Source organism: Colias croceus, chromosome 20, assembly GCF_905220415.1.
Source record: "Colias croceus chromosome 20, ilColCroc2.1".
Taxonomy (NCBI): domain Eukaryota; kingdom Metazoa; phylum Arthropoda; class Insecta; order Lepidoptera; family Pieridae; genus Colias; species Colias croceus.
This window is the reverse complement of record NC_059556.1, coordinates 6,705,415-6,728,165: the sequence shown is the minus strand read 5'-3', so window position 1 is coordinate 6,728,165 and position 22,751 is coordinate 6,705,415. Positions and strand designations below refer to the sequence as shown.

The following is a 22,751-nucleotide window of genomic DNA, read 5'->3' as shown; positions in this document are numbered from 1 at the left end:
AAATTCATGTAAAGACTAAAAAAGGCACAAAGTAAATAAATACAGTAAAACAAAAAAAAACTTGAACATAATAATTGTGTTGTCATTGTATCTCCTTGATAAGTATACAAAGTTTAATTTAAACTGTGTATTTGAAGAGGTTAAAAATAGAGTTTAAAGTAGTCGGCTAAGTATATCTAACCGGTAACCGTTACTTAAAAAAAGTAAATAAATTGAGTTCTAGTTTTTTCCTTCAATTGTAGGAATTAAAAGTGTTAATTAAGGTATGTTTAAACTACAATATTTTTATTGTTCATACTAAAGCAATGTTTGTTTATAGGAATACATGTGGCATAGGAAACACAAGTATATGCGGTTAGACGGTTCCAGTAAGATTTCAGCGCGTCGCGATATGGTCGCTGATTTTCAGGTAAAGTACGATAAAATAAATTAAACTGATCAATTTATTGTAATTTTGATGAATATTTATGAATTGTTTCATGAATTCATTGTAAGTAGAAGAAAATCTGTATATTTATCTACATATTTTTTTTTAATAATTTCATTATTGCCTTTGAAGAAGTAGATTAGCTAGTAAAAGCTTTGGATTTAAAAACTTCTTCTCTCTTATTTATCTTCCATCGTTATCACATTGAATACAATTTTGTACGCAAATACAATCTTTTATATTACCTGTTAGATTTATATATTTACTAGTGGTTCGCCCCGGCTTCGCCCGTGGTACCTACATGTTTAAACTATCCTATCTCTCGAGTTGGATCGAACTGCACATGGTGTGCGAATTTTATTATAATCGGTTAAGTGGTTTAGGAGTCCATTGAGGACAAACATTGTGACACGAGATTTATATATATTAAGATTCAGTATCTCAATTTGTACAGGCTCGCACAGACATATTTGTGTTCTTACTGTCGACGCGTGCCGGCGGCTTGGGCATCAATCTGACCGCTGCTGATACTGTGAGTTTATATATTTGAAGTTATACTTCTTTTGGCGCGATGGAGAAAAATGATGAGAGTGAATTTTTACGATGCGCGCGCACACCGACACTTAAATTTAACAGCATGAAGTTAGTTCTAGGTGGTATGTAACTATGTTCAAGTTGTATATTCTAGTATTTTTTTCCATACGTCGAAGAAGTATAACTTCTAACGCGTGTACATAAGTACACATACTCTTTTTTTTAGTTACTGCTTCACTCACTGAACAAAAATAACATAATCCACGACTCTTTTCTCTTTGTCTGTTTAAAATGTAGTTAACAAGATATTCCCCCACCATTTTTTGTTTTTTAAATAACTAAGTAACTTATAGTCATATAATATTGTTTAACCTTCGACGATTAATAACACCATTATCGATTAAAAAAAAATATTCCTGTAAATCAGATTTAGATGCATTTGAATAAGGTTGAAATTTTTTAGCTTTTGTTTGTTTTTGAGTTAAATTTTGTAGTTTTTGTTGTTGACTACAATTTTAAGCTATTGCATAGCTTCTGTCGCGGGCCTTGAGCGCGGGGACCGAATCTAGAAATTCCGTAACGAAAAAACCTCACGCTCCCCACTCCGACAGGCACGGAGGTGTGGCTTGAAGGCATAGCATGCAATAGCTGTACCGCGGCAGTCCCCGAGTGCCACACGTTTTTTTTTATGAATATATTGTAATGCAGGTGATATTCTACGACTCGGACTGGAACCCGACGGTGGACCAGCAGGCCATGGACCGCGCGCACAGACTGGGGCAGACCAAGCAGGTGACGGTGTACCGGCTCATCTGCAAGGGCACCATCGAGGAACGCATCCTGCAGCGAGCCAAGGAGAAGAGTGAGGTAACATCTATGATATATAAAAAAGCTAGATACGTTACCCGCTCTCTATTTTGGCAAGAAAAAACTCAGCTAAGTGCCCGAGTTTCACTTAGTCACGCACCATTCAGCGTCGTGGCTGGACGTTCTTTTTATATTTTAATCGGCAGTTGTTATTACGAAGTACATGAGTGAGACATGTATTATGTCTCGTGCGTGAGAGTGAAAGAGAGAACAACTGTATTGGTGATAATGCGTTAGTAAGTAGGTATGTATTAATTACGCTGTTTTTTAGTGCAATGATGTTGGCGTATGCCGCGTCTACTAGTATAATAGGTCATTGGGTAACATAGTGTTTACTTTACAATCAAATTTAGCACAACAGTACCTTAAATATATTCAAATTTGAAATATAAACACTCACTCGTCCACATAGAATGAGCTGCTTCAGGCTGTTCGCTATGTGTGGACCAGGGCTATTGACCGATGCGATGCTGTGACAAAATTGATTCGAATTCAAAGAACTGACTGTGAACTAGGAATACAATTGCTTAATTTAAGTCTAATTCACCCAAATTGCAGCCTTGTAATGATTATCTTCTTCTTTTTTCAAGTGACAACTCCCGATCCCAGTGGGGACGGATTCTGCCATTGTAATGATTATGTAATTTTTTAAAGTAACAAAAGTGTTATAAAAACAATAAATGTGTCTTAAATCTGTAGATTCAACGAATGGTGATCAGCGGCGGTAACTTCAAGCCTGACACGCTGAAACCTAAAGAAGTGGTGTCGTTGCTTCTCGATGACGAAGAAATTGAACTCAAATGTAAGTACTTTTTTATACTTAATAATTTTGATTCTTAGTTTAGGTTATGTTTAGTTTAATTTAGTAATTGCATTGGTAACATAAGTTTGCTTTTTTAAGTAAATAAAATGGTGATGTTTGCAGTGTAGAAAAGATAAAACATCATACTTTCTCGGCGTCATATTTTCTGTGAAAATGTGGTTCTTGTTTGTCTTTTATTATCATTATGAAAAACATGAAAAATTATAGTCTATTTTTTTGCTAAACAGATCGTCAAAAGTCTGAAGAGAAGAAAATGATGGAGGAAAGAGAAAGAAAACGGAAGCTGGGTATACTGCCTGCGCAGCCTGCAGTAAGTAGATTCTTTTAACTAGCTATTATTATATCGCCTTAATAAGAATATTTATCCTTCGAAACGGATTAAATTTTTGAAGGACCAATATTCTGAATTTATGTGTATTCATTGAAAACCACTTAATAAAAATAGTACGTAATAATGAAATATCGTCTAGGTAGAAAGTAAAATTGATGTTCAACAACATTCTCTCATAATATGTTCTTAATGGATAAAAAAAATATTATAATGATGTTTATTTATTTATTTATTTATTTATTTATTTATTTATTTATTCATTCATTTATACATCTTTGACTTACAGTACAAAACATACCAAAACGCACAAAGATAACAATTATTAGAAAGTCTGACTTAAAAATAAGGTACAATTAGAGACAAACGATACAATATTAACATTAAATAGGTCAACTTCAGATTTAGCACGTAAAAATTTATTTAACAAATTGAGTGCATGATGGGTGGGTGCACTCCAAGCGGCTCGCGTCCGGAGCAGGCTCTCCGCGAACAGCGGACGCGAGCGCCACTGCACGGAGCAGCTCGGTGCCCACACACCACAGGCCCCCAGTGCCACGGGATTGTCAATTTTGTTATTTAACAGCAGATAATAATGAACCATAAGCGCGCGCTCGCGTCGTAGTTCCAGTGTATCCATTCCAACCATCCCCGTTACGTACAAGGATGGATATAAGTAGGGATAATATCCATACATCTTCTGGAAAAGGCATCTTGAGAACTTACGTTGAATTTTCTCAATCATTAACTTGTAATTTTTTTCATGTGGGCTCCACACGATAGTGTTATATTCGAGCTTACTACGTACAAATGCATAATAAAGGCTAATGATAACAGTTTTGTCATTAAAACGAGCAGTCTGCCTAAAAATAAATCCAAGGGCTTTATATGCATTCTGGCATAAGTCAATTATGTGGTCATTAAAACTTAAGGTACGATCGAATAATACGCCTAAATCACGAATCGAATTCTCTCTAGCTACAATCCTATCCGAAACTTTATAGCCATAGAGATGTGGAGACTTACTCCTAGTAAAAGTCATTACTTTACATTTTGCCTCATTAAGATCTAAACGGTTCATTTTACTCCATTCGCAGACGCTATTTATATCGTTTTGTAATGCCTGACAATCCTCAATACTACCTATAGCCAAATATAATTTTAGGTCGTCAGCAAACATAAGACACTGGGAAGAACTAATAACATCAGGAAGATCGTTGATCATTACTAGAAATTGAGTAGGACCGAGGGTACTGCCTTGACTGATACCAGAATTGATGGCATATGGATCTGAACGATAACTACCAAGTTGTACAAATTGAAAACGATCCCGGAGGTAGTCTGCAAAATATTTTACCAGCCTGGGAGTGAAACCAATCACAGAAAATTTGCGCAAAAGGACGTCATTATCTACGCGATCGAACGCTTTTTTAAAGTCGAAATAACTGACATCGATTTGTTTTTTACGATCTAAGTTTTTAGAAGCGTAGTCGACGAAATTAATCAAATTTGTTGACGTTGATCTACGGGCACGAAAACCGTGCTGACAATCCGATAATCGAGAACTTATTTGTTGTGAGACGTGATTATTTAAAATAATTTCTAGTAGTTTTGCAAAAGTAGATAGCACCGCGATAGGTCTATAGTTCTCAATGCTCACTTTGGAGCCACTCTTTGGAACCGGTGTAACACGCGAAGTTTTCCATACGGTAGGATACGTATCTGTTCGGAGAGACAAATTAAATATGTAGTGAAGAGGTTCAATAAAAATTGATATACAGTCTTTAATAATGAACGGCGGTATATTATCCGGACCTGCTGCCAAATGCGCTTTAAGGCGCCGAATTGCAAGCTTTATATCAGATTTTGAAATGTAATCTATAGAAATACGTGATGATGCGACGCCGGATACAAGCGAAGCCTCCTTATAATCAAGTTTTGGTTTTTCTTTTAAAAATACTGATTGAAAATATTTAGCGAATGCATTTGCGGCGTCAATACCACTTACTTTAACACCATCATAGTCATATTCGATACGCAACTTACTTGATGACCGCTGCTCCTTTACAAATGCCCAGAATTTCTTGGGATCGTCTTTAATGTTGGCTTCAATTTTTTTTATATGGTTCTGATAAGCCTGATTGATAAGTATTTTTACTTTACTTCTATAGTATTTAAACATTTCAAGGTTATACTGTAGACCAAACTGCTTATATTTTTTTAAATTAAAATATTTAATTTTTATATTAGTTACAACTTCCGTAGTGAACCACGTCGGATAAGTATATCGTGAACTATTCATAGAATGTCTCTTTTTTGGGACGCATTTATTGAAACAATTAGATAATTGTGTGTACAAACTATCTACGGCACTATTTACACTAGTACAGGAATAAACGTCATCCCAACGCAATGATTGTATGCACGCATATAATTCATTATAATCTGCTTTACGAAAATTCCATTCATTTAGTTTACTGCGAGACCGTACACATGAAATTTTTTTATTGTAAGTCCTTAAATATGCTAATTTCACCAACAAAGACGGATGATAACTGTCAATGGGGACAAGTGGTGGTGTGTCACTACTTACCTGTAATTCCCTGCTACTGGCATTACTTAATACAAGGTCAAGAATTCCACCCATCTTATTCGTAATAGTATTATACTGATGCAACTTACTGAAGGAAATCATATTATTATATTTGTAAATAACATTTTTTGAAGCTGAATTTAAGTTAAAATCGCCAAATATTACAATTTTATATGATGAGAAACGTGTACTTAATTCTTCTAATATTTTAAAAATATCATAATATAAGTCATCCTTAGAACCAGGTGGTATATATGTTACAGTCAAAACCCTGAACCAGTCAATAACGTTATTGACCGGTAAAATCAGTTAATAAGGATATTGACTAAGGGCGTCGGTTAATATCCTTATTAACTGATTTTATCTGATTAAACCAGTTAATAACGTTATTGACTAAGGGCATCGGTCAATATCCTTATTAACTGATTTTAAGTCGAGACATCTAGTCAATATAGGTTTTAACCGACGTGCCCAGTCAAAACTCATAAAAAGTTAAGGACGTTAGTGAAATTATACTAGAAAATCATTTAAAAAGGTTCATAAAACTTTTTAAAGTGCAATATTTAAGAGTTTTATGTTTTATTAATTAATTCGGGGTATTGTTTGTAAACTGCAACCGCGCGAGAATACGTGCCCCAAAATATTTTTGAAGATGGCAATTGTGTTTTAATAACAACTAGATTTCCGCCCGCAGCTTCGCCCGCGCAGTCAAAGAAAAACCGCATAGTTCCCGTTCCCGTGGGATTTCCGGGATTGCGTTAGTTTCTGATTTGATGGAGTGACCGCAGGTGTACTTCGAAGACTGCTACTGGATCTAATAGACGAGTAGAGCTAGGTGTGCCGAGTTTGGGCTCGTTTTGTTAGTTATGTTGAGACCTTACCTCCGAACTTGATGGAGTGACCTGCAGGTGTACTTCGAAGACTGCTACTGGAACTAATAGACGAGTAGAGCTAGGTGTGCCGAGTTTGGGCTCGTTTTGTTAGTTATGTTGAGACCTTACCTCCGAACTTGATGGAGTGACCTGCAGGTGTACTTCGAAGACTGCTACTGGAACTAATAGACGAGTAGAGCTAGGTGTGCCGAGTTTGGGCTCGTTTTGTTAGTTACGTTGAGACCTTACCTCCGAACTTGATGGAGTGACCTGCAGGTGTACTTCGAAGACTGCTACTGGAACTATTATACGAGTAGAGCTAGGTGTGCCGAGTTTGGGCTCGTTTTGTTAGTTATGTTGAGACCTTACCTCCGAACTTGATGGAGTGACCTGCAGGTGTACTTCGAAGACTGCTACTGGAACTAATAGACGAGTAGAGCTAGGTGTGCCGAGTTTGGGCTCGTTTTGTTAGTTATGTTGAGACCTTACCTCCGAACTTGATGGAGTGACCTGCAGGTGTACTTCGAAGACTGCTACTGGAACTAATAGACGAGTAGAGCTAGGTGTGCCGAGTTTGGGCTCGTTTTGTTAGTTACGTTGAGACCTTACCTCCGGACTTGATGGAGTGACCTGCAGGTGTACTTCGAAGACTGCTACTGGAACTAATAGACGAGTAGAGCTATGTGTGCCGAGTTTGGGCTCGTTTTGTTAGTTACGTTGAGATCTTACCTCCGGAATTGATGGAATGACCTGCAGGTGTACTTCGAAGACTGCTACTTGAACTTTTATACGAGTAGAGCTAGGTGTGCCGAGTTTGGGCTCGTTTTGTTAGTTATGTTGAGACCTTACCTCCGGACTTGATGGAGTGACCTGCAGGTGTATTTCGAAGACTGCTACTGGAACTATTATACGAGTAGAGCTAGGTGTGCCGAGTTTAGGCTCGTTTTGTTAGTACCTGCTGGTCACTCCATCAAGTCCGGAGGTAAGGTTTCAACATAACTAACAAAACGTGCCCAAACTCGGTAAATCTAGCTCTGCTTGTCTGTTAGTTCTAGTAGCAGTCTTCGAAGTACACCTGCAGGTCACTCCATCAAGTCCGGAGGTAAGATCTCAACGTAACTAACAAAACGAGCCCAAACTCGGCACACCTAGCTCTACTCGTCTATTAGTTCCAGTAGCAGTCTTCGAAGTACACCTGCAGGTCACTCCATCAAGTTCGGAGGTAAGGTCTCAACATAACTAACAAAACGAGCCCAAACTCGGCACACCTAGCTCTACTCGTATAATAGTTCCAGTAGCAGTCTTCGAAGTACACCTGCAGGTCATTCCATCAATTCCGGAGGTAAGGTCTCAACGTTACTAACAAAACGAGCCCAAACTCGGCACACATAGCTCTACTCGTCTATTATTTCCAGTAGCAGTCTTCGAAGTACACCTGCAGGTCACTTCATCAAGTCCGGAGGTAAGGTCTCAACATAACTAACAAAACGAGCCCAAACTCGGCACACCTAGCTCTACTCGTATAATAGTTCCAGTAGCAGTCTTCGTAGTACACCTGCAAGTCACTCCATCAAGTCAGGAGGTAAGGTCTCGACATAACTAACAAAACGAGCCCAAACTCGGCACACCTAGCTCTACTCGTCTATTAGTTCCAGTAGCAGTCTTCGAAGTACACCTGCAGGTCACTCCATCAAGTCCGGAGGTAAGGTCTCAACATAACTAACAAAACAAGCCCAAACTCGGCACACCTAGCTCTACTCGTCTATTAGATCCAGTAGCAGTCTTCGAAGTACACCTGCAGGTCACTCCATCAAATCAGAAACTAACGCAATCCCGGAAATCCCACGGGAACGGGAACTATGCGGTTTTACTTTGACTGCGCGGGCGAAGCTGCGGGCGGAAACCTAGTTGTTATTAAAACACAATTGCCATCTTCAAAAATATTTTGGGGCACGTATTCTCGCGCGGTTGCAGTTTACAAACAATACCCCGAATTAATTAATAAAACATAAAACTCTTAAATATTGCACTTTAAAAAGTTTTATGAACCTTTTTAAATGATTTTCTAGTATAATTTCACTAACGTCCTTAACTTTTTATGAGTTTTGACTGGGCACGTCGGTTAAAACCTATATTGACTAGATTTCTCGACTTAAAATCAGTTAATAAGGATATTGACCGATGCCCTTAGTCAATAACGTTATTAACTGGTTTAATCAGATAAAATCAGTTAATAAGGATATTAACCGACGCCCTTAGTCAATATCCTTATTAACTGATTTTACCGGTCAATAACGTTATTGACTGGTTCAGGGTTTTGACTGTAACATATACAACACACATAATAACATATTAATGCCATTGCGTTTGACCGTGGCTACTGTAATTTCGAGACAATCAGTACAACTACTTAAGTAATTTTTAATACAAATATTTTTTATATCATAACAATTTCGAATAGCTAACAATACACCACCCCAACCTGAATCATTACACCGATCTTTACGCAATACAACATAATCGTTAGGAAACAACTCTGAGTCACACACACTACTATTTAAAAATGTTTCAGTTAAAGCATAAACATCGTATTGTTCACTTAATATAGAATTCTTACATACATCTAATTTTGAGCGCAAACCACGCACGTTTTGATAAAACATACAAATAGTTTTTAATTTAGGGGTTTTGTGTCGTTTTACGGTTGCGAAATCCACTACGCCATGGTTTTATGTGCACATCCTCCGCCCAATGAATAGGCGACATATAAGTGTCCAAATTTTTTGTGGGAACTGTCAACTTAAAGGATGCATAGTCACCACGCGAATTCAATTGTTCCACCAAACATTTATCATTTGGGCAAATACATAACAAATGTTTTATAATTTGTTCGACTGTAGTACCTTTTTTTAAATAATAGATATGCAAGTAACTTTTACGTTCGGACGCCTCCAATGACGTCGAACCGGGCGCGGCCGTACCACGAGCTACATTTCTCGCCTCACGTCGAACTCGACGCCGCCTCACGTCGACCCAATCCGTTGTAGCCCCGACTCCGTTACGGTCGTCCGGACCATCGGCATCCACGAACGCGTCTTGCGATTTCAGCGTGACTTGCGTAGCACACGTAGTAGGGGTGATCTCGCCGTCAGTGCCGCTCGGTGGGGACGGAGATGCGAGCGGCAATGTCTTCTTCCCTGCTCGCACCTTGGGCTTCGCGACGTTGATAGTCGTAAGCGCACGAAGACGAGCATCGCGAAGTGGCCGCAGCTTAGAGTTACCCTCTTCCTCATCACACTTTTTATTTGGTGAACTCAAATGTACCGTCGGATCTCGCATTTGTTTACTTTCAACAAAATCTTTTATAATCAAATTCTGTTCAAGAATAAGCGTTTCTAGTGAAGTTACTTTATCTTGCAGATGTAACACAGTCTTATTCAACTCACGAATAACATTTTCCAAAGTTTTGTACGACATATTCACAGATTTTATTTTTTAAAGTAACAGCTGAGCGAATGCGTTTAACCCTTGCAAGCGCGCGGGGGGAATGTATTAAAATTATTGAAATTATTTACTGTTTTGTGTACTTCAACTGTATTATAGGAAGAGTTATTTCCTTTAGGGCCGATTTTTCAATCCTTGGTTAGAATTTATCCGTCCAATAAAGTATTATACGAACATTTTAAGATGTCACCTGTAAACTGTCATATACGGACAATTAGAATACATTTTTGAAATGGTAGTTTAATACGTTATTCGATGAATAAGTTTGGTTAACCAAGGATTGAAAAATCAGCCCTTATTGACTTAAAAATGTATATGTTTGTCATAGCCGGCAGCCACAGAATCGAAACGTGCTCGAGAGTCAGCGTCGGAACCGGGCAGTCCGCTGCAAGTTGATGATGAAGCTGACCTCATGGTGGACGTGTCGCACAGCATGCCGACGTGTGAGTATTGTATTTAATTAATGTTTATATTTAAAACTAGGTTTCCGCCCGCGGGTTCGCCCGCGCAGTCAAAGAAAAACCCGCATAGTTCCCGTCCCCGTGGGATTTCCGGGATTGCGTCATTTTGCCGGGATAAAAAAAGCCTATGTCCTTTCTCGGGTATCAAAATATCTCCATGCCAAATTTCATGAAAATTGGTTCAGTAGTTTAGTTTTAATTTAGGTTTAATATTATAAATGCGAAAGTAACTCTGTCTGTCTGTCTGTTACTCAATCACGTTTAAAGTACTGAATCAATTTGCATGAAATTTGGTATGGAGGTATTTTGATATCCGAGGAAGGACATAGGCTACCTTTTATTGCGAAATATGTACCACGGGCGAAGCCGGGGCTGACCACTAGTTCCATATAAATAGAAAGATGTACATATTTGTTTTATTATTGTTTGATCGATGACTACTAATTGAAATGAAAACCGTCTTTGGAAGGTGCGGTTTGCAATAATTTATAGCTTATATGGCTAAATATGAGAAAGTAAGGCACATCGCGATTTATATTCCAAAAGTATTTAATATACAGTGGTGGACCTTTAATTAGAAACACGTAACACAATGAAGTAGTCATCAAATTCATTTGACATTTGTGTATAATAATGTATTAGAGATTAAGCATTATTTCATATGTAATAGAACACCCGTTTATCTAGCTTTATAAGAAATTGCTTAATTTTAATCAAACGTTAGCTTAAATTAATAAAATTAAACAACTTTATGTGAAGTCTAATTTCCGAGTATATTCAGTCTGGACAACAAATTAGAAACAGCATGGTTCGAGTACTCCAAAGTCAAAACCTGTTGCAATGCCGCCAATATTTTTTTCTTCTTTGCTATATTTGCATTTTGCACCGTTTTTTAAACATTCTTAAAAAAAGTTTCTGAAAATTAATTAACTTTCTAATAAAAATGGGTAAAAGTAAGATTTGTGACCCATCAACAAGAAAAATACTCTTAAGTTTACATTTTGACAAAAGCTGGAGTTACAGGAAAATTGCAAATCATTTAGAGTGTTCGATAAAAAGATATTCAATGTTATAGTCTATTTCAAAAAGCATGGTACTTCTGATCAAGTGTCTAGAAAAGTTCGACCATGAAAAATCACTGCTCACGAGGATAGGCAAATGATTCTTTTGGCAAAGATGGATCCATTTAAAAGCTCAAATTCTATTATAAAATTATTTTTTTCCGAAGATAAACCACGCCATGTGTCGATGAGATCAATTTGCAGGTGGTAAAATTGTTTGTGAGAGACGCCAGGAAAGTACAGCTTCTTATTAGGCAGTACAGGGAACGACGATTTTGCTAAATTTTTTCTAAGAAAGCTTGTGGACAGTCCGCCAGTGAAAAAGTTTTATTTTGGGACGAAACAAATTAATTTAATCAATTCTGATGGCAAAGGATTCGTTCATTGCGTCGTCCAGTTAACCATACATAATAATAAATCAACAGTTAAGCATGGAGGAAACATTAGCAGCTTTACTTATAAACGTCTCTCAAATTTAAGAGCCCCTCTTAGCTGTTGATCAACGTTTTTTTCACTTATAAACCCAATTCAGTGTTGAGAGGTGTTTAAGTAACAGTTAAATAATGTCAAAATTTAAGAAACGTCCGACCCTGTTTTAAATCTATTTGAGAGACATCATGGCGGATATATTGTCAAACATTTGACGTTTTGTAGTTGCCAAGAGTATATTATTTGTGTTTTTGTGGTGTTTTTATTCACTTCGCAGTAAAATAACTCTGGTAAAATGGATATTGATAGTTTGAGTAAAGATTTTACGAATGATGTGCAGGTGCTTCGTGATTTTAGAATTCGTAGGCGTCAAAAAAAAAATTTATATTCAGAGCGTGAATTCTCTGGACCTGAAAGAAGAAGAATTCCGGTCGTAGTTTTGGGAAGCATATTGTACGATCTGAGTCACATGCGAACGAGGAATAATTACTATAACTGTCGAGCGTTGCTTCGGGGTGTGGAAGCAAAGATTCCGCATTCTCAATGAAACGTTGTGAGGATTCCTCCACGTGATCAAGATCACGATTATTGCTGGTGCAGTTTTGCACAATTTAACAATACTAATAATAATTAATGAGTCTATTTTAAATCAAGGTAGGTATTTACGCAAAATACTTTCATATGCAAACAAAGTATATTTAATAATGCCAATACATAAATGCTACCTATCCATATTTTAATTCTTTTTTTTTGTTTCTTTCTAGATCCTACAGGCATTGAAAATCAATTAACAAATCCAACTGTCCCTAATAATGTAGAAGAATAATAAGATGAATGCGAAAAACAAGGGAAAACATCAACACAGCCATATTGAAACTTATTTTTATAATTAAATAAATATTTTCATATATTTGTAAATTTATTATTGTTTTCTTATAATATTCCTCTTCCAAAGTAAGTATTTAGAGCCTTTTTTCATGAGTCTCCCTTTCCTGTTGGATTGTAATTTCATGCAACTCTTGTTGTTGCTTCATAAGTTCTTCCCTGCTTTTTTGCAAGGAGGATTAATAATAATTGATGCTCATTTTCAGTTATTTGATTTTTCACTGTACAAATATGATAAACATTAAACATAATTTTACATAAATCACAGCTGTACAACAATTGCTAAATAATAAATTAAATAACAAAGAAATGACATAATTATATTTTGAAAGTTTATTCGCAGTTAAATGTCATACAAAATAAAGTCTACCATTCATATTTGTCAAAAAGTACATTTTTAGTCAAGTTTTTAGTGAATAGCGGGTTTAATTTCGATAATGTTACTAGAAAAAAATATATTGACGTTACTTAGTTGAGAGACTGCTGAGAGAGGTTTATAAGTAAGATTATTTTAATCATTGTTTAAGGAGTTGAGAGTTGTTTAACTGAGAGGTGTTTAAGCAACAGATCAGTCAGTTTTTATAAGTAAGGCTGTATAGGTATAGTATGGGGTTGTTTTTAGATTGTTATAATATTTATAGACAACAACGGCTTTACAACGTCGAAGCTTAGATTGTATGAGATTGTCACACGTTTGCAAAAACATATTTCCTAATAGAATTGGAACCCTTAAATGGATCCATCTTTGCAAGAAGAATAATTTGCGTATCCTCGCGAGCAGTAGTTTTTCATGGTCGAGCTTTTCTAGGCACTTAATCAGAAGTACCATGCTCTTTGAAACAAACTATAGCATTGAATATATTTTTATCAAACACTCTAAATGATTTGCAATTGTCGTGTAACTCCAGTTTTTGTCAAAATGTAAACTTAAAATTATTTTTATTGTTGATGGGTCACATTCTACTTTTATCCATTTTTGCTGCAAAGATAATTAATTTTCAGAAACTTTTAGACAGAATGGTTAAAAAATGGTGCAAGTATTTGTAGAAGAAAAAAATATTAACGACATTTTAATAGGTTTTGACTTTAGAACACTCGAAACATGCTGTTTCTAATTTGTTGTTCAGACTGAAAATACTCGGAAATCAGACTGCACTCAAAGTTCTTTAATTTTATTAATTTAAGCTAACGTTTGATTAAAATTAAGCAATTTCTTATAAAACTAGATAAACGGGTGTTCCATTAAATATGAAATAGTGCTTAATCTCTAATACGTTAATACACAAATGTTAAATAAACTTGATGACTACTCCATTGTGTTACTGTTTCTAATTAAACGTCCACCACTGTATATTATAAAGGCGAAAGTTTGTAAGTATGGATGTATGGATGTTTGTTACTTTTTCACGTAAAAACTACTGAACCGATTACAATGAAATTTAGCACACATATAGAGGGTAACTTGGATTAACACAGGATAGTTTTTATCCCGGAAATCTCACGGGAACGGGAACTATGCGGGTTTTCCTTTGCAAACGCGGGCGAAGCCGCGGGCGGGAATCTAGTAGGCCATATTTTAACATCAAATGATACATTCATTTTGATCATGTCACTCTTTATTTCTAGCATATACAAGCAGTTCCCGCGGTACATGGGGCCGTGCAGCCCGAGGCGGGCGGCGGGGCCGTCCACGTGGTTCAAGACACGTAGCGCGGCGCCCCGAGCCTGCGCCCCCGGACAACGCGTCCGCTGTTGCTGCGGGTATGTGCGCACTTGATTTTGGTTTAATTTAACCAATGGGGCATTGGGGATATTGCCGCGCTTCGCCATTATAATACATGTAGATTTTAAAGTACTGCGATGACCACTCTAGAACTTTGCATGAAGTTTTATCATAATGTAAGCCATTCATTTAATGATCATAAAAATTTTTAAAAATACGCAGTTTGTAAAAAATGACAAAGAAAAATATTTTTTTATTTCTCTAAGGAATTTAAAAATAAATTCGAAATATGAGGAAAAAAAGTTTATTTAATGAGGTATGAATTATTCAGATATCAATTTATTTAAAAATTACTTTTCTTGAACTGATATTTACATTCTAAGTCGCCCATACCTCGCGCTTAGGGTCAACTCACACCAAAAGAGCGGCGAAGCGCAGCAAAGCGGAGCGCAGTTTCAGTGCCATATGAATTTTAACTTTAATTTCATTACCATAATACTTATTATCGCATGAAAAGCTCGAACGAGTCGCGCGGATGCCCGCAGCGCCGCGGGCTCGAGTTTCTTAGGCGATAATAAGTTTAATAAATGTTTGAGTTTGAGTTTATCAATGTAATACGAGTAATTTCGCAATTTGATGATAACGAAATATAAATAATTGTATTTCCTATCCGCAGGTGCATTGCTATTAGAGTCGGACATGCCTCTCGAGATAGTGGAGAGGGGCGGGTGCCCGTCCCGCGGGCGGCGCGGGCCCGGCCGGCCGCGCCTGCGGGGCGCAGCACCCCGGGCTCCCGTACGGCGACCGCGCAGGCCCCGGGAGCCCCTGCTGGTGCCGCTGGCGCCTCCGCCCTGAGGTGGGTAATCTGATATAACTACAGCTCCATCTCCGGAATCCTTGGTACAGTGGTGGACGCGTGAGCGTAGAACCGAGAGATCCTGGATTCGATTCCCGGTGGAGACGAAGAAAAAAAAAATGTCTCGGTCTGGTAGGACACAGAAAACTGATCACCTACTTGTCCCTAAAGAAAAATCGATCAATGAAACAGATGTATGCATAATGCATCTGCCCCTTACCCCACTACGGGGACATAGGACTTCACACTTTACCCATCTCCGGAAGCTAGGGAGTAACTATGCAAGATTTACCCGGGGAGTAACTATGCAAGATTTACCCGGGGAGTAACTATGCAAGATTTACCCGGGGAGTAACTATGCAAGATTTACCCTCTGTGAAAAGAGTGTGCGGTAGATCGGTGTAGTGGAGTGGTGGGCTGCAACATAACGACGCGTGTGTAACGTCTATAAGCAGATACTGTAAGGTGTAAATCCCTGCGGGGCGCAGCGCCCCGGGCTCCCGCGAGACGACCGTGCAGGCCTAGGGAGCCCCTACTTGTGCCGGTCGCACCTCCGCCATAAGGTGGGTAATCAATGTTAGTGAACTTAGCAGATCAAAAAAATTATGTGAGTTCTTACCGCGTGCAGTCGAGTTCTATTATATAGTTCTTGATACTTTTTAGAAATAGTTCTGGCGTTTTTACCTTAAAAAACGACATTTGAAAAAATTATCTGCGGACTTCCCGTAGTAGATAAATTTTCACGCACACATTTCTTATCTTATATGAAGTATGCGCAATATGTTAATATATTTAATCGATTTTAACCATATCAATTCATCTTTTACAGATTGTGGCGATGTCAGATGCTGTGGAAGCAGAAACCCACCTGTAGTGCAATTTGATTTTAATTTTACACAAAAAGATGACAATATAAATAATGTACATATTTTTTTCATTTACAACATTAGCTGGCGAAGTTTAACTTTGTTATATTTATTAAACGACATTAATTGTAAATCATTTAGTTAGGAATTATCTTAAGTTGGACGTAAAATTCATTTGGTTTAAAACCATTTTTTCGCATTTATGTTTGTTTCAAATTATTGTAACCGTTTTATACATTAGTATATTTATCAATCAATTTTGATCTGTCGATACTTGATAATTAAGAACAAAGAACGATGCATTGAAAGATGTAAACAACTGCCAATTTATTATAATAAAGTTATGATATGAACTCAAATGTGATTTTATTTATACCTTACCCCTTACTTATGTATAGATTATATATTATAAGAATTGCAATTTATGAAAGAAACGCATTAAGAGCTTATATTTGTTTAGTTTTTTTACATATCTGAAAAAAAATTTAACAGTTTTGTAAGTTTTTGGGTTGGTTTTTAGTAATTGAGCGTGACAATGAGCCGTTCTATTGTCTATATTCTATAAAATCTTTATATCACACTTTATATAATATCTATTTCTTTTGTGCGTCTTTGTTACTACTGCTCCTAAGTCTTGACTCTTGAGTTTTTTTCTTATAATTCGATGCATGCGAAGACACGAGCAAAAGCAAGTACAATCTAAACTCATTCATACAGTATTCTATTTTATTATTAGATAACCTTAATAATTAGAAGTAAGTTTTCTTGATATAATGCTCTTAACTCAAACTACAACCTACAAATACGATTTTCGTGAGCCTCTAAAATTTTTCAGTCCGTTAAAAACAATCCTCAATAATTTTAAAATATAACTCAAAGAACATAGCCTCACTTAAGATATGTAGTGTACTTATTATATGAATACATCTCGATATATTGAAATGATTTAGAGGCAATCAAATAGTACACGCATATTTTAGCATGCGTCGCGCACACTTCGGCGCCTGCTCGCAAATTCTGCGTCACGACATACTTCCGCGATTCTTTGGCGATCTGTTTGACTAATTCATTAATTAAATTAAAATAAAATATGCTGTTGGGGTGTTAATAGGGCAAATAAAAGTACCTACATCCGTTTCACTCATTGATTTTCATTCAAGCTCCATTCTAGACATTATTATTCGGGACTTAAAACAATTTAATAACTCAGCCCCCGGAATCACAGACACAATAGAAAATTTATTGTGCCGTGGTCCGATCGGGCCGCTCGGAATCACAATTTCACAAGCAATAGCTGTTACAAATAATAAATAATTATAGACTTTTTCTTCTCAAAGACTAAGGCATTTTAACATGTAAATTTCCATTTTTTTCTATTTTTGCCCCTTAGCACCTGAGCTTAAAATATTACGTTTTTTTGTCATGTAATAAGTGACGTAAAGTACGGATTGTAAGTATTGATGGAATACTTTTTCCAAATACTTTAAGTCTCCTTATTTATTACACGAAATGAATAAAATCAGTATCAGAGTAATTTTCAGAACGTTTATAGGATAAACATTTACACGTAAACATAATCAAGTAGGTAGTAGTCTACATGTGCAATGTAGACCACTGATTAGATACGTAAAAGCATCAATTACAGGTATATTGAGTTATTATGTGGGAATGCGTTGTTTCAGTGAACCGAAGGCGTGGGGTCGCATGTGAATGAGCGCCTAATGAGATGACCTCCTTAACGGCTCTATCGACGTGATAGTGTTGGCTAGTGTGGAGTACGCTTTTATATGTGCAAAAATTAAAAAATAGTAGCGGTTGAAAGATTTTTGTTTTTATTAGATGATTTAAAAAGGGGCGGCGGTCATTACTTTAATCATATTATTTTTAAGCTGTTTCATTTAGTTAATCTTGAAACAGCTGAACAATATTTTACAGGATTTGCACCGGTAGTAATATAATTTATAGAATAAAGCGCGTCACACACGGTGAAGATACTATAATATTTTATGTTAAGATTCTCTAATATAAAACGTGACCCGAAATTTTGTGGGTCATTTGTAACAGGATGGGGGTTCTACAGGGGTCTTAGTACGCAATGACAAGAGATGAAGAAAAATGATGGTCAGAACGCTGATACCGGATACCTTAAGATACTATAACGTTTTATATTAATCTTAATATGAATTAGTTAAGAGGTCTACGTTATAATCATCAGAAACAAGCAGGCAAAGTATAGGCTGCGTTTTAAGTTAGGTATTCTAATTATGTTCTTTAAAGTTTAAATCAAATCTAGTTTCATTTTAGAAATTAAGCAAAGCATTCATAATATTCTCTATCCGATACTTTGATTCATTAAAGAATTAACTAATAATACCTCATAATAATCAAAGCCAGAGATGAGTGCTCCATATCGGATGAAGATTAAAATAAATGTGCCCTTAATATATTGTCCTATATATTTTATTCTATAAGTAAGTATAGCTTTCCACCCGCGGCATCGCCCGCGCAGTCAAAGAAAAACTCGCATAGTTCCCGATCCCGTGGGATTTCCGGAATAAAATCTATTCTATGTCTCGGGGTAAAAAGTAGCCTATGTCCTTTGTCGGGTATCAAAACATCTCTATACCAAATTTCATGCAAATTGGTTCAGTAGTTAAGGCGTGATTGAGTAACAGACAGACAAACAGAGTTACTTTCGCATTTATAATATTAGTGTGGATATTTTGATAATATTATTAGTATCTGCTAGAAAAATGTTTTTCCATGTATTTTAGCCGTGGTTACGTATCACACGCAGTCACATGGCGGTCATTATCACCAAGCACTGCCTACATACAAATTAGTCGTGTCGCAAGTGATTCCTTGAATGAACCATACATAATAGAATAACAGGAAGTTCAAGGTTTCCTACATTGGTATGCGATTTCATATTTAATAGCCCGTTAGCAACTTTTAATGACACCTGCCATTGTAAGGATAGCTGTGCTTCGTATTCAAATTTCGTAGAAGTGGAATATAATTGGCCAAAGGTATGATGCTTCATGCTAGGCTAGAGTGGGAATATTGATTAATAAGGTTTAGTATTCATTAAACATGATTGTAATGTGTTCGTTTGTATGGACAACTAGCGGTCCGCCCCGGCTTCGCCCGTGGTATATCACGTTTTCTCTACATAAGAACCATCCTCGAACTGCAAGGAATATTATAAAAAAAGAATTAACACTTTTTATAAATGTTTAAAAATCATGTTGTATAAAACGTTTCGGTAAATCAAATCAAAATAACTGATAACAATCTGGATTCTGGATCAATTTCTTCCAAAAAAATTTGTAATGTGGGTAAAAGTTAAAACGTCTTACATAATAGCCTAAGTATTTTGAACTTCTGCATTAAAGTAACCTGTGCAAATATCATTTCATCACTGATTTTCTGACGCGATCAAATTTCTTATAGCTTATAATACCTTACGATGACTACGAATATCAAGTTTAGGTATTATTCTAAAGATAACCTGAAAAAAAATCTTTCAAAATCAGGAGTTCCATTTAGCTTAACATTATCTATTTATAAACACCATTAGCATAAATCAAATGATGCGATTTTCCACCTCAGCACCTCGTCACATTCATCACGTGTTGACAGTTACAAAGTATGAATGTTTTTGCAGCAATGCATCATCACACCGCCCTTGCATTCGATCATCGAGCTATCGATGTTCAGAGGATTCCAGGTTTTTCTATACATTCCTGTACCTTGTTAGTGGATGACTGGAGGATCATTTGTTTAATGAACCGTTTAATTTTAGGACTGTTCGGGTCATTTATGACAATGTATGGTAGGTACCTAAGTATACTAATTTTAGGTTGAGTTTTTTTTTCTGAAGTATGGAAAATTGCTCGAATAATTATTTTTTAATTCAGATAAATCACAATCTTGTTATATTATGTGACATGTGTACATGAAAATTTTTCTAATCTATAGTTATGTTTTAGTATTATCTAAGTACTTACCTAATAATTATATTAATGTAGGTACACAACTTTTTGTATAATTCCAATAACTATTATAAATATCTCCATGAGTCCAGGATCCATGTTATACTATCATGAGATATGTAAAATGTACACTAGTTAATCTTATTCGAGAACAATTCAATGCTCTATCTTACGTAATATTTGAAAATTCAATTAATGTGATAATTAAAAATAAGGAAGGCCGAAGGTTATACATGTTATATCAGCAGGACTTATTCCGAAAAAAAAATATTTTATGATTGTAACTTGTAAGTATTTAAGGAAATTGTTCAATTGTTTATATTATGTAGAGTGTATGTACACGTTGCATGCATGCGTTGAAGTCTTTACATCTATTTTTATGTATCTACATTGATAGTATATTGATACATATCATTTTTGAAAGTTAAAACTATCCAATTGCATCTATTTTAACTATCCCTCTTTGCCATAAGGAATATCAGTCATAACAAAATCGTCACGTAAATGAAACACACGTTTTAGCGTTATTTCCATATTGTGGGGTGCAATTGGATACGTTTTTTGCTGAGGTTTTAATTTGAGGTGTAAAAAACGTTGGGGTGTAGAGGATACTTATCTTTCGCGCTGACGATATGTTATCATGCACAAGCATAGGGTTCTCAAACTTGGGTAATTAGTTACCGTGCAGTTTGTTTAAACGTTTTTATATAGTCAAAAGTTAATAAAATGATGATTGATACTTATTATTTGTTGTTCTGTTATTAATTTGTGGGGAAAATTTTCACTGTTGAAGTTTCTATCATGTGATTTCAGATGTCAAAGCGGATCTTCATATAGCTGGACAATATAATTAAATTTAATCATCTTCTTCATACTAAAATATGCTTAGTAGTATAAAACTTTTATTGCTATGTATGGTTTTTTATATTTAAAATTATAGGAATTAGGTAAACATTAAACATATGCAAAATACAGTAAACTTTAAGCACCTCAGCCCTCAGCTCGCGCGACATCTCAGCTAGCTTGTAAAGACATCCGTCATTCCACGCTTTGCTGACTTACCGACTCTTATGTTTTTAAGCGCGCTACTCAACCTCCGCCGTTTTACTCGCATCTCCATTTCTCGAGGGTTCCATAAGATTTCTTGTGTATAAAAACATGTTTGAAGCTCTCGTTAAAATGGCCCCGAATTACGGGGGTGTAATGTGTCATTTCCGATAAAATTTTTAGGAAGAACTCACATCACTTTTTATGCAAAGCGTTCTTTTGTAAACAGACTTCTTTCGTTGTGTCCAAGTTGTGTCTTATTAATTGAATTACTTTACTGAAAACTTAAAATTTATACAAATAAATAATATATTTGGATAAGCTAAAGCCTGTGTTAGTAATGAAAATCGTTCACTGCTTATAGATCGAACTAGTAATGTACTACGTAGCCACGTAGGTACAACGAACGGCATATTATTTCCATCCATCCTTTGAATAAATATTTAATTATTATCAATTGGAAATAATAGATATACTTTTATCAAAATGTTCATCCACATACGATTATTATTACTTATATTTTTTTAAACAAGAGTTAACAGAACTCTACATAAAGTAAAAAAACTACAATCAGTGCGGTTCTTTCCTCAAAAATCACTATACATTATAATGGACAAGGATTTGAGAGGTACATCCGAAGGGTCTTATAACGTCAGTTTTAGTCAGGGGTGCGAAAGTGATGATATATTCATGCAGAGGGAGGGACTGGTGATTAATGGCCATATGTTGATATATTAATGTTGAAGACCTAAAAAACTGCCCTGGAGATAAAACAATTTAAACCTCATTATGCGAAATAGAAAAAATGTACGTTGATGGAGCCAGCGATGAATGGTTTTTAAAAGTGGATATTTATTTAGATATTCATCAGTATCTATTTATAACTTATTTACCCATTAAATAAGAAATAAATGTAATAACAAGTTAATTAGCATGATGTATTCATAATTAAATAACGTTTGTAAATTATAATTTAATTGTATGGAAAATTAAACAGTTTTATTTGTTACATTGTAATATTTCTAACTACCTACTAAACTATTGCAAATATACTTAAATATGTTCATTATTATGTGTATTATTTCATATAAATTCTTAAGTTTGAACCCTTTTCTGCTGCAACTCTATTAAAATGCCTTATAATTTATTACAAAACATTTTCTCTATACCGGTATCGTTGAAAAAGCCGTCGCGACGCTCGTAGACGTTTGATATATTTGCGTACATTATGCAAAGCGCGGTCATTACCTATAGATTTTCCATTAGCCCCGCAAACTGTTGTAATATTGATAATATGTAGTGTAAATTTAGCTGGATCAATATTATATGGTCTGGACTGCATAATGGCTTTTGGAAGATCGCGCGGGAAAGTGCATGGTGCGCTTTATTGTCTACTAGCTTACCGCCCGCGCCTTCGTCCGCTTTGTCTAAAACCAAATAAATTATAAACTAAAACCTTCCTTTTGAATCACTCCATCTA

The 22,751-nt window shown here is 36.0% G+C and overlaps 2 protein-coding genes across 2 annotated transcripts in view; one reads left to right on the top strand and one right to left on the bottom strand.

Moving 5' to 3' along the window:
* The window catches only part of LOC123700672 (chromatin-remodeling ATPase INO80), a 32,850-nt gene extending 16,338 nt beyond the window's left edge, over positions 1-16,512 (top strand). Inside the window, exons 21-29 of the mRNA XM_045647948.1 lie at positions 320-409; positions 882-959; positions 1,670-1,828; positions 2,528-2,630; positions 2,879-2,961; positions 10,277-10,391; positions 14,411-14,545; positions 15,184-15,363; positions 16,193-16,512. Coding sequence (XP_045503904.1) covers positions 320-409; positions 882-959; positions 1,670-1,828; positions 2,528-2,630; positions 2,879-2,961; positions 10,277-10,391; positions 14,411-14,545; positions 15,184-15,362 — 942 coding nt within the window. The 3' untranslated portion in view covers position 15,363; positions 16,193-16,512. The remainder of the gene's footprint in view (positions 1-319; positions 410-881; positions 960-1,669; positions 1,829-2,527; positions 2,631-2,878; positions 2,962-10,276; positions 10,392-14,410; positions 14,546-15,183; positions 15,364-16,192) is intronic.
* On the bottom strand, positions 3,220-9,540 carry LOC123700669. Its single transcript, XM_045647945.1, has 2 exons — positions 8,810-9,540; positions 3,220-4,119 (listed from the first exon to the last, which is right to left on the bottom strand). Exons 1-2 carry the CDS (start codon positions 9,105-9,107, stop codon positions 3,305-3,307), a joined length of 1,113 nt encoding a protein of 370 aa, XP_045503901.1. The 5' UTR covers positions 9,108-9,540; the 3' UTR covers positions 3,220-3,304.
* Positions 16,513-22,751: the final 6,239 nt, after the last annotated feature.

Coding starts and splice junctions, on each gene's coding strand:
- LOC123700669 (XM_045647945.1), bottom strand. CDS start 9,107: ATGTTTTATCAAAACGTGCGTGGTTTGCGCTCAAAATTAGATGTATGT. Junction 4,120..8,809: donor TACAGTAGCCACGGTCAAAC/GCAATGGCATTA, acceptor TGGCTATAGGTA/GTATTGAGGATTGTCAGGCA.